The sequence below is a fragment of the Furipterus horrens genome, unplaced genomic scaffold, assembly GCF_987537825.1.
Source record: "Furipterus horrens unplaced genomic scaffold, mFurHor1.1.pri manual_scaffold_6, whole genome shotgun sequence".
Taxonomy (NCBI): Eukaryota; Metazoa; Chordata; class Mammalia; order Chiroptera; family Furipteridae; genus Furipterus; species Furipterus horrens.
In genome coordinates, this window is record NW_028327176.1 from 172,703,803 (window position 1) to 172,715,989 (window position 12,187).

General features: G+C 42.6%; 1 protein-coding gene across 4 annotated transcripts in view; it reads right to left on the reverse strand.

Moving 5' to 3' along the window:
• The window catches only part of NHSL1 (NHS like 1), a 216,397-nt gene that overhangs the window by 5,464 nt on the left and 198,746 nt on the right, over positions 1 to 12,187 (reverse strand). For 3 of the 4 annotated variants that reach the window (XM_090279908.1, XM_090279909.1, XM_090279911.1), the window contains exons 5-6: positions 9,425 to 9,556; positions 205 to 3,417 (exon numbers count right to left, since the gene is read on the reverse strand). In XM_090279908.1, the coding sequence (XP_090136034.1) occupies positions 205 to 3,417; positions 9,425 to 9,556 (3,345 nt within the window). The remainder of the gene's footprint in view (positions 1 to 204; positions 3,418 to 9,424; positions 9,557 to 12,187) is intronic. The other variant, XM_090279910.1, reaches the window with a different exon arrangement.

Sequence of the window (12,187 nt, forward strand, 5' to 3'; positions counted from 1 at the left end):
CCCTCTGTCTTCTGCTCTTCTATAAGCTCTACCTTAGATCTAGATTTTTTTTTTTTTTAATTTCGTAAAATGCCAAGTTGGTAGCCTAAGTGTGAGGCAGCGTAGGAAACCCACGGACAGCTGGCTTGAACATGAACACGCACCAGTCCTACCTGCCTCGGCTGCACGGGGTCAGAGGGGAACAAGAGAGAAAACCAGACTCACGCTCTGGGTCCAGCAGAGACAGACAGCTCTCCACATTGTCCCCGCTGTCCTCAGTGCCTGGCTCCTCCGGCTCGGGTGCTGGCGAGGCATCGGGCTGCACAATGGGGACACTGGCTTCCACTCTGGCCGGGGATATGGATCCTGCAGCTCCTCCCTCAAGCACCAAGCTGCTGGAGTTGGTCTCATCCAAACTAGCCCCGGCCGCACACCTCTCTTTGGCCTCTCCCTTTGTGGGGCTGGGCACTGCTGGGCTCACGGTCTCCGCAGGATCCGCTGTGAAATCGCTCTGTGGAGGTGGCACCGCCAGAAACAGTTTGGGCTTCTTAGAAATGGGGGGCGGCTTCCTGCTGGGCGAGGGTCCGGGGGCCCTCTGGAGCGGGGCGGTCATGGGGCCAGGCCCAGCCTCTGCCTCCCCAGCGCTGCCTGGGCTGCAGCCACGCTCGGCTGCGCCGTCCTGGTGACCCTGGCTCATGATTTTGGCAGGAGTCGGAAGCGCGCTTGTCACGGAGGCAGACTGGCTTTCACTCTCCATTTCATTTATGCTATTTCGGGATTTCAGGAGAGCAGATGGCTTTAAATGATACTGGGGCACAACTGGAGTTCGTTTTTCCTGAGACGCTTGTTCATGTACCAGTGCTCCCTCCGCTCCCGAGTTCTTCTTCACCGGCCTCAACTGCACCATCTGCAACGCCTCTGTGGTTATCAGGGGCAGGGGGGGTCTGCCACCCTCCTCCTTGGCCCCTGGCTGTCTTAAGGCCTCCTGGGAGGAGTCAGGCTGGCTAGACTTTTTGAAGGAAGGTCTAGCATCTTTCGTCAAGTTAGGGTCAAGGGGTGGGGCAGGAGGGGGGACCGAGGAGGGTAATGACAGTGGAGGGGATAGAGCAGGGCCAGAATCCAGAAGGGGGCTACGTGCGGTGGGGGGAGGAGAAAAGCATGTGTCAGTAGGACAAAAAGCAGTAAGAACTTCTGGTGGTGGAGGGGGGAAAAGGGGAGACTGAGGCAGAGGAGAGTCCTGGGGGGAATATGCTAAAGGCGGGGGAGGAGGCAGAACAGGAGACTTGTCGGCAGGACAAGGGGACTGAAGAGCCTGCAGAGCAGGGACAGCAGGGACAGAGGCTGGCCCCGAGTCCAGCTTCTTCACAGTTCCACTTCCTTCCGTAGACGTATTAGAAGAAAGGGATGTGGATGATGAGGAGATGGATACAGAAGATACCAGAGAGGACTTCCTTTCCGGTACCTTGGGCTTGGCCTTTCCCTTCCCATTGGCTGGTGACACTGATTTTAAAAACACAGGCACAGGGGTGAGTGTTGTGGGCGTATTCGACTGGCTGGAATACCCACTGGATGGAGAAGTGACTCGATGTGACTTCTCCGGCGATGTGATCTTTGGTTTGACGGAACCACTGGGCACTTGGGTCATGGTGGCCCTGGAGCCCTCTTGGACATGGTAGACTGGCCCGTTGCCAGTTGGCGTCCCGCTGCAGGCTGAACAGCCCCCACCGGGGTTTGCAGGGTCTTCTTGCAGGCCCGTGTAGTCAATGTAGTAACCCCAAGGGTCCGTGTACTCGGACTTGACGCTGCTTGTGTCGCTCTGTGATGGGGTGACCCCGCACAGGGAGTGGACGTTGGGCGTGGTGGCGGAAGTCATGCTGCTGCCCGCACTCAATGTGCTCTGGCTGCGGGAGCGGGGCAGCCAGGGCTCCTCCAGGTCACTGCAGGGGCTCTGGGAGGGCGACAGGCTGCCCTTGCCTGGGAGGTTCAGCTGCAGCGAGTGCTGGAGGGAAGCGATCAGGCTCTCGTTGAGCACCTGACCGTTAGTCTGGCCATTCTTCTTGGGGACCCTGCGCAGGGAGTCCATCCGAGAGGGTGGCAGAGGAGGCTTCTTTGCTTTCTTCAAAGAGATGTTTCGAGAAAGGGATTTGTCATGGAAATTTGACCGGTCCCCTTGGTTCTTCTGCATCCTTTCATCGAAAACATTGACCACGCTGTGCCTCGGGTTCCCAAAGCCATTGCTGCTACCACACAGATTCCCAGGCCCATGCCCAGCATCGGGGTGCATGGACGTGTCATAGCCATCGTGATCTTCTGAATACAGGGACCTGGCGTCGTCTTTGTTGGACGTCTGGTCCAAACTGCAGCTGCTCATGTTACTGAGAGGAGTGCAGTAACCAGGAGTGGCCAGGTGAGGCTTCAGTGGGGACGTGCGCCCGCTCCCTGAGGCGTGGTATTCCCAGGGCTCTGTGCTGCTACGCCCCCTGCCTCCTGAATAACTGCACTCACTCTTGCCATCTGCATCCTGGGGGTGCGCGGGGAAGCTCAGGTTCTTCCTACAGCTATAGGCCATGGCTTGGGGCCCATTCTCCTGATTTGCTGGGGTGTTGAGAGAGACTGCTGAATCACAGAGGGACAACAGTGTGGCTCCCTTGGGGGGATGGGGACCTAAAGCCTGTGGAACAATGGTGGGGTGACCCTCATTCCAGTTGCCACTGGGAGACCAATGGTCGTCTTTACCAGAGTGCCTGGCGAGGAGGCGGTCTCTGGACTTCATCTTTATGTAGGAAGAGGAGCTTGTCATGTTACTGTCCAGCTGCCCTGAACTCTGAGCGGTGTGGATAACAATGACCTCCGACGAGGAGGAGAGGGTGGCGTTGGGGATGATGCTGGTGGAATAGGTCCCATGAGGAGACACCACACGTGCTGGGCCTGCTCTGTTTTCACCCTCAAAGTCCCTCAGCTCCTGGGACTTGGGCCTCAAAAGGGTTCCAGTCCTGGAGGCACCTCCTAACGGTCCTAAGTTTCCATCTACTTGGAGGCTAGCCCTCTGGTAGAGGTCTTCTGTGGGGCCTGGGGCCCTGAACTGGGGTTCGAGGGACTGAACATGGGCCCTCACTCCAGAACGTGGGAGACTGTGGAAGCCAGCATCGTTGTTGAGGCGGGAAGGGAACACAACACCTACAGAATCGCTCAGCACAGACATGTTCCCGGAGGAGCCTGAGAAGTGACTCATCTGGGCAGCGATGCCTTGCCCCTTCTGGGCCCTGATTCTTCTCATTGAAGGTGGTACCACTTTGATGTCCTCAGTCTGACAGCTGGAGTCCCTGGTTTCGGAGCGCTGCCTGGCCCACCGATGGCTGTCGAGCCTTCCCAGTGTCGAGCAGTGGCCTGGAGTGTACACCGAGTGGCCACCACCGTCATCTGGGCCAATGCCTGATGCTGGAAAGAAAGCAGAAAGAGGCCTGTTATCTAAGAATCAGCATGTTTGTCCATCACCTGTACCCTCACCTCCTCTTGGCTCTGCCAGACTTAAAAACAAACAAACAACTTCTCTCTTTGAACTAGTTTCTTTTCTCCTGTAGGCACCTAAGTGAGAATTCAAATAGTTATCAATAGCTCCTAAAATAAAGACCCTTACTATGAATTTCATTTGCTTCTCTTAATTTTTAATTTGTCTTCAAATCCTTCTATAGATAATGTTTTGTGTGTGGAATTCTCAGGCACTCCCTTTGATATCAAGGCTGGGTGCTCTGCGGAAGGTTTACTTTTCAAGTAACCTCCTTTCAGTAAAGATTTCAAGGTAGCCTGTCACCCACCAGGTTCCTGCCTAGAGAACCTGTCAAGCAGGGACTGTCTTTCCCAAAGACAGATGAATGTCTTTATGAATGTTCAATAACAGGGCTACAAAGATATCATTTATGAAGGATATTGGTATAAAACAGTGTTCATTACATTAATTTCTATGTCAGAAGAAAATCCTAAGAAAAAGAAAGATGATTTACAGGCCCATCTGTGTTTCAAACATTTCAGTATCCATCTGAAGCCATTATCATCTGTCTGTCAGTGACATTCAAAATTCAACAGCAATCTGCTGGTGCTGGTAGGGAAAAAGCGGCAGGAACCGATCCAGTGAACGTTTTCTCAAATGAGGGTTATTCATTTCTTAAGAGCTTTACAACTAAACCGAGAATAGTATGTTTAAAAAAGAATAAAGCACAAGGAAGGCCAAACAGACAGGGAAGTGGGGAAGAAAACACCTTAAGTGTTGATAACAGATTTCAAGCTTACCTAAGAAAGAACAGAAGCTTAAAAAAAAAAAAATCAAAGGCAATAACTTACTCCAAATGTACAGAGAGAAAAAAACAAACAAAAACAATTCATGCACAGTAATCATCAGGACAAATTAAGTTTTAAAAACTAGTAGCAAAACCATATCATGGGCTCTGTGGGTGACTCTGGCTGAGTACCCACCGGCATCGCCCCTCACCGGGCCAGGACACTGGTGGGGCCGGGACTCTGGAGAACTCCTTTTATAGTCCCCTCATAGATCCCCAACTGGACCTAAAGCCTTGTGCTCATCCAAATAGCAAAAAAATGTTCCTGGTACAAATGGCAAGGAGATGTCACCCTGGGGAAGAAGGCACCCTAAAGACACACACACACACACACACACACACACACACACACACACACACACACAGTTCTTTCTCAGAAAGAGGGGAAGCAGGCAGGAGTGGAAGAAAAAGCAAAAGGTACACATTTTGCCATTTGGTAGTTCAGAAGGTGGGAGGCTGACTTTATGGGTGTAACAGTTTGTACCAGCTTGATTCCAAACAGTCAAGATAGCTTATTCCACTCAACACGGGGTTTTAATATATTTTTCTTTCAAAATTAGGGTAGTTTTTGCATGGGGTCCATGGTAGATTTTTAAATGTTTCTAGAGGCCATAAACAATGTCCTGATTCTTGCAGGTAGCAATTTTGAATGTGAAACCATTCTAGGCTTCTGAAAATGGGAATATAGCCATTTCTTCACCATCTATAGACCAGTACAAATTTCTTATTAAAATAACAATATTTTTCTAAAGACCTTTAAAAATGGGAAAACTCATATATCAATTAACACAGGGACCACCAAAATTCTATTCCCAAAACAGATCTTCCAATGTTTTCACAGTACAAAAAGTGTCCCAATATTACAGATACAGATGCTATATTGATTAGAATTGAAGAACAAAAGCAGACTACAAGAGAACTATAAACAGATATAAACTACTCAGATGCTGCTGAAAATCTTGATAGGATTTATCTGACTTTAAAATATAATGTAAAGAAATAATTATATACACACACACACACACACACACACACACACAGTAGTCCCTCTCTATATCGTGGTTCACTTATCGCGGCCTCACTGTATCACAGGATTTTTAAAAATATTATATTTAATTATTTATCACAAATTTTTCACTATATCGCAGGATTTTACGCTACTGTATACATATGTTGTTAAAGTTACGTAGGTTTAAGAGTGTAGAATATGTTTAAAAACATAAGTATTGTTTATAAAAGTGTGGAAAAGGTTAGTAAGGGAGTGGGAAAGGTTAATAAGGGACTGGGAACTGTTTATAAGTGTGTGGGAAGGGTTTATAAAGCCTTAAAAAATATATAAATACTACTAAAATAAATGTAAGTTTCCTACTTCGCGGATTTTCACCTATCACGGGGGGGGGGGGGGACTAGAACATAATACCCGTGATAAGTGAGGGAATACTGTATATATATATTTCTTTTACTTTTTATATAATACTACAAGGGATTTTCAATTTTTAAAGAACACATAATGAAAGATAGAACTCTAGCCCTAACTGGGTGGCTCAGTTGATTGGAACATCATCCCATAAACCAAAAGGTTGTGGGTTCAATCCCCAGTCAGGACATGTATAGGAGGCAATCAATTGATGTTTCTCTCTCTCGCTCTCAAATTAATAAATATACCCTTGGGTAAGGATGTTTTTTAAAGATGCAAAAAAAAAAAAAAAAAAAAAAAGAAGGAGAAGAAGAAGAAGATCGAAATCTACAAGTTACTTTAAGGTTTATATAGGATTTTTTTAAAGTCTTAACAACACCTGTAACTAATATGTTATTGTATGTCACCTATAATTGAAAAATAAATTTTAAAAAGCGTTTCAGGTCTTTAATAATGTTCTTAATACAAACTCAAAAATTATTCAGAAGGTGATTCCTTTAAATGAGGCTTTTTCTTTCTGAGAAACACATATTGGGGTAAGTTCCTGATACTAAAATAATGAAAGTTCACAACAGGGTATTCAGATATGTTTCTATGCATGTTAAAGATAATGATTTAAAAAAGCAAAAATTTGTCTGATTCATTTCAATGGAAGGCAACAAATTATGTCATCAAATATACTTTGGAAGTAAACAGAAAATATCGTAAACTTGACTTTAAAGTGTTGTATGTTAGCTAGTTTCTAGTCTACTACTTAGGAATTTTGCAGTAAAAGCTGCATATAATTAAGCATAATATAACTCTAATTCTGGAAACACATGTGGTTAGATTTTTAAAAATCCAAAGCCCTGGCAACTTGGACAGTGTTTAGTGGGCAGGGCACATCTAGTGAATGTTTTTCCTTTAGCTAATCATTTCCTTTTTAAAATCTAATTTTTTTGACTCAGCCATACAACCCTATGCTTTATATCTAGAGAAGATTTCCTTTTTTTGCCGATAATAGGAAGCATTTCTATTTTTGGTACTCAGTTGTTAGGCAGCACAAAGTTTCCAAACTAGATACCTTATAAGCACAAAATATTGGGAGAAAAGTCAACCTTAAGTCCTAAAATAAATGAAGAAAAAATATGATCAAATGTTTTCCCTAAATTTTACAGTATGTCAATGTTATTGCCCCTTACCACCAATACTTCCAACTTGTCTATCCATAAAACTAGAGTCATCGTCTAATTGTCTTTTTTCTTTTTTTCCAATAAGCTCTAATTTTGATCCAGCTGTCTCAGCTGACTTCCAGCGGTGATCCAGGTCATGTCATTGACTGTGCAATGACATCAACTGTCTCATATCTGGCAACAACCACAACACAGATGATATGGGAAAAGCTATTTTCTTTCCTCCAGCCTCAGTAGCGGTTCCATGTCACAGGCCAAAGAGAAATAAACATGAGCTCCAGGGGCTCAAACATTCATTTAAAAAATACTAAAATTACAGAAGATATGATTTACCAAGCTGCCAGATCATTCCAGTAAGGTAAAAGAGGCAACTGAGTGACTGACTCCATACCATTTAGTAATAAGTGATCAAAGTTCATAATTCTGAGGTTCTAGAACTCATGTTCCATACATACATAGATAATTCATATTGAATACAGTATTCCCTCATTTATCGTGGGTATTACGTTTCAGACACCCCCATGAAGTAGGAACCTCACACCCTTAAACCTACGTAACTTTGACAACATACATATACAGTACCGCAAAATCCTGCGATATAACAAAAAATCCACGATAAATAATTAAATATAATATTCTTAAAAGTCCTGCGATACAGTGAGGCCGCGATAAGTGAACCGCGATATAGCGAGGGACTATTGTATTTATGTGTATGTGTATCTTTATCTGGGCCAAACCATTCTTAGACTGCACAAAGCCATTGGTTGGAAAGCCACTGAAATGTAGCCTACCTTGAAACATCAACCATGTTATCTTACAAAGGGCCTATCTTTACAGTTGCTCCTTTTGATTACGGCCATATCCTAAGAGATCAGTTCAAATACAAATGCTACCTGAGTGCTGGAAGAGATTAGCCCATTAAGCATCTACTGAACATAAGTGTACATTTTAGCTTCTCAAATTAGTTAGCTGTCGCCTGAAGGAGAGGGAAGAAAATAAAACGTTTGAAAGAGTGGGATACAGGAAGACTGGCCCACGCATGTGGGGCATGAACCAAAGACAGACTTCACGAACCCTGTGGATGTAATCTTGCCTTTGTTTGTAACAAACCCCTGTTATGGAATAGGATGAGTACCTGTATGTCATCCAGGCCACTGGAGCTACCAAGAGCAGAAGCAGAGCTGTGCTATTCTTGACTCACCTACAATTTGAAAGACAGAGCATATATGTACTGTAGAGCTAAATGGCAGTAAGAGAGGAAATGCCAGGTAAAGAAGAGTGAGCTGGGGTGTTGGGGAAAAAAGCACAGAGGACCAGCGTCTACAGCACCTGGAAGCTGAAAAGCAATCTCAAAGTGCTATAATAGGTATATCGCTATTGCTAGGATAAACTCATTTTAACTAAAAGACTAACAGCCAGGTTGAGAAATAAGGATTGTGCATTTCTAGAGTATAACCTTTCACAGTAAATAAAAGTAAAAACATCAGGTGAGTGTAACTACAGTGGAAGAAGTCCATAGGCTGGCTGAAGAGAAAGACACATTTCAGGAAAGGCAGAATTAAGTTCTCTCCGATAAACACAATAGCCACTGTTATGTTCATAGTAGTTCCAGGCACCAAGTACTTCCCCTGTATTAGTTCATGAAATCCTAAACAACCCTCCCTTCAATGAGGAGTAGACTCAGGTGAAGTAACCAGGTGGAGGTCACCCAGAGAGTTAGTGGCAGAGCAAGGATGCAAAAGCCAAGCCGCTTGGTCCCGGAGTCCCTGCTCCTGACGCAGTTTGCTCTGCTGCCTCTGCAGACCTTCCTGACGGGCCCAGTAAAAACCAGAGAGGAAGTGAAGTTATATAGAGGAGAATGAAGAGATTATCCGGTTTATATGAAGATAAGCAGAAAAACATGGATAAGTGAATAATGAAGAAAAAAACCCTCTTCCCTAGGCAAAAAAGGAAAAGAAAAAAGAAAAAAATGTTTTTGTTTTCTATTTTTATCACAGGTTGAAAAATTCTGACTTAAAAAGCTATGAAGTTGTTTCATTGGACATACATAAATGCACTATCCTATTCAATATAAATGCCTATTTTCTATCATACTGGTATTTACGAATTATACCACACTGCTCTTTGATGACCAATGTCATCAGTATAATTAATGAAGTCCATAATCCTAACTTGAAGCTCTAGAATAAGTTTTCAGTTTTATGAAAGCTTAAAATCTAAATGAAAAATAAATTTAATTGTGGAAATTCCCCACTGTTCAAGGTACATAGAGAAAATGACATAATGTGAATTTCTACCATCCCACTTAGTAGTTTTCATAGAAACCTCTCCTCTCACCTCCTCACCAAAATGCAATGCATCATCGGCTTGGGGTATTAAGATCTGTGCCCAGTGCCTCATTCAGAGAAGAAGCTGGGCCTCTGGGGCACCCAATGGCTATCAGAATGGATGACTTCAGAGGCACCACGGAGGAGGTTAGCATAGGAACGCTGCACAGCAACGAGGGTTCTGATGAGCCATACCTAGCTCCTTTTGTATGTTGTCAGGGACTCCTGTAATAGTCTTTCTCCTTTTGACTTTCTTCGGTCGTCTTACCAGAGTGTCTGTGTAAATTAGAGACCGCCGAAGGCTGGCCTGGCGATCGAAATTCTCCCCTAATGTAGAGTAGTAGAACAAGCAAAGCAATGTTATTTTCAAGCAAGCTGACACCATGCACTTTCTTCCAGAAGCTTGTTGTAAAATGATAAGAAGGTATTAATAATGATGTTAGCCAGTCATATGATGATGAATGAATGCTGAAGGGCAAAAAGGGAAGGAAAGCACATTATCATCATAAGGCTCTTTTCCAATTTCTCTGTGTGTGTCCTTCCAAAGGAAGCACCTGGATCTCATTTTCAAATGAGCTGGAGTGGAAAATGCAAATTTGTTAATAACACGCCAGAAGAGTGATTCTGCATTATTTTAAGAATGAATCATTTTGGAAGTGTTCCACATAGGTCCTCTGGTCACCGAAGTCACTCTTTACGTCAGCGTGTGTGTGATGGGGGCAATAAATATATCTTTAAGCATTTAGCCAACTCGAGAGAGCATTACAATGTCTCATTCTATGTGATGAAACAGGAATCAAGAATTTTTAGATATAAGGCTTTTTCTTCCCATCAAGGAGGCCAACAATTTGTACAGACAGTGGAAATTGCTGTAGTGTGAGATACAGCTATAATAAAAAATAAAAAGCCTTATAATGATAAAGTACTTTTATCACAACGAGACCCAGGAGCACTGCTGTTTTTAAAGTTGAACTGCTTCTTTATTTCATAATCACTTGTAAAAGTTGATCTGAATTCAGACATTTCAGGTAATGCTGCAATCAAACCCCAAATGTCAGACCCAGAGGACTTTTTTTCATTCTAACATGTGAGCTTGTGTGATTGACACATGAAGGGAAATACATTAAAAAAATATATATCAGTTTTTTTATTAATCTGCTTTAAATTACCTGCCAGTTTAATTAAAGAAACCTTGTCAAATGGTTATCGCCACAAAAAGAGATGTTTAAAATACATATATACACACAAAATATATATACTTCCGCCATTCTTATGTTAGTAAAAAAAAAAAAATTTCACTTTTTAGCAATATCGACACACATTCAAATTGAGTATTCTATGAAGAATATACTTTCAATTCTAATAGGAGTAAGTTGTAAATAGAACCCTATCTAATCAAAACAGAGGATAAAAGATTTGAATGACCAAAATACATTTCACAAACTTATATGCCGGCAAACTTGAAAATTCTTGCAACTTTGTTCCTAATGAAGGAAAACAGAAGTGATTGAGAGAAGACCTGGATCACGGGAAAGTACCACCACTGTAATGAATGGGTCACTATGTGAAATAGCATGTATGTATGGTGTTTGTAGGTAGCAGGTGACGACTTCAGTGGTCCATGAGTTCTCTGTAGCAGAGGGGGAAACTTTCTTTGTATCAAGGCATTAAGAATGAATAAAACATTAATAGATAGCTGCTTTTCATCTCCAGTTTTGTTTCCTAAACAAAAACAGAAGATAAACCACTCAAGCTCCAAGGAAATTAAGAAACAAATCATGAGGATGGACATCACCATTAAAGGATCCACACTCTCCAATTTGCACTGTGACCTAGAAGGACTGTGTCCCCTGTTGGACTATACAGTTCTTGAGGGTGGGGACCATGATTCACATACCTTAGCATCCCCTGTGGCATCTAGCTCAATGCCTGACATAAAGTAGGTATTCAGTAAATACCCGTGGAATTGAGAGGAATTGAATCATTCTCTTTCACTGAAAAATGGCATTAGTTAGCCATAGTTACTGCTTAGAAATAAATGTAACTAGCTCGAACATCTATACAAAGCCAGTCTATAAAAACTGTGTAAGTATGTTAATCCATGTTTGTCTTCCAGGTGGAAGATCTGTTATCCCACACTGCAAACTGTGGGACATACTCATATACACATGTTATTTTAAACCTTTCTCTTCAACATTTAGAACATGCTGAGTCCCCACAGAACCATGACTGAAGGAATTAAACTGATTTTCAATCTTGCAGCTCACTGTGCTAATGTACTACTTTTATGCCAGGTGAGCTTCACTTTGAATGAAATATTATTACTTGTTGGCACTTTTCCCTCAGCTGAAACTTACTAAAAATCAAACTAGAGAGTCAAGGTTTACCCCAATAAATGAGCATATGACAATTCCCTATAAGCAGCTACATTTTTATCTCAAAAGTCTTCTAGGTTTTAGAAAATGTCATTTAAATAGCAGGATGCTATCCAACCTATGTCAATTCAACAAAAGTGAAATTTTTTACTTTAATACTTTTTTATACCAGAATATTAGAAAAACTACTTCCTTTATGAAATATATGTGTGTATGTGAACACATGTATCCAGAAAATGGATCAATAAATATGTAATTAGGTATTTTATTTAATTTCTACATTTCTAAAAACATTAATCACTCACCTAAAATTCAATTGCATTTTGATATAACTCATACTGCTCGTTTCTTTATTGTCATTCACCTTTCTGGAGTGGCATTCTGAAGGCCTCCTTTTAAACTTCATGCAATTCATGTTCACTTCACTCATCAAACAAGAGAGAATTAAAGCTCCAAGAAAGCACACTGTCTATGGCTGTGACAATGCATTTCACTGCAAATAATTGATTACTCCTAAAATTCTAGTTACTCTGTTTTAAATTTATTAATCTCACGATAGTGCATTTTATCCTAATTACTTAAG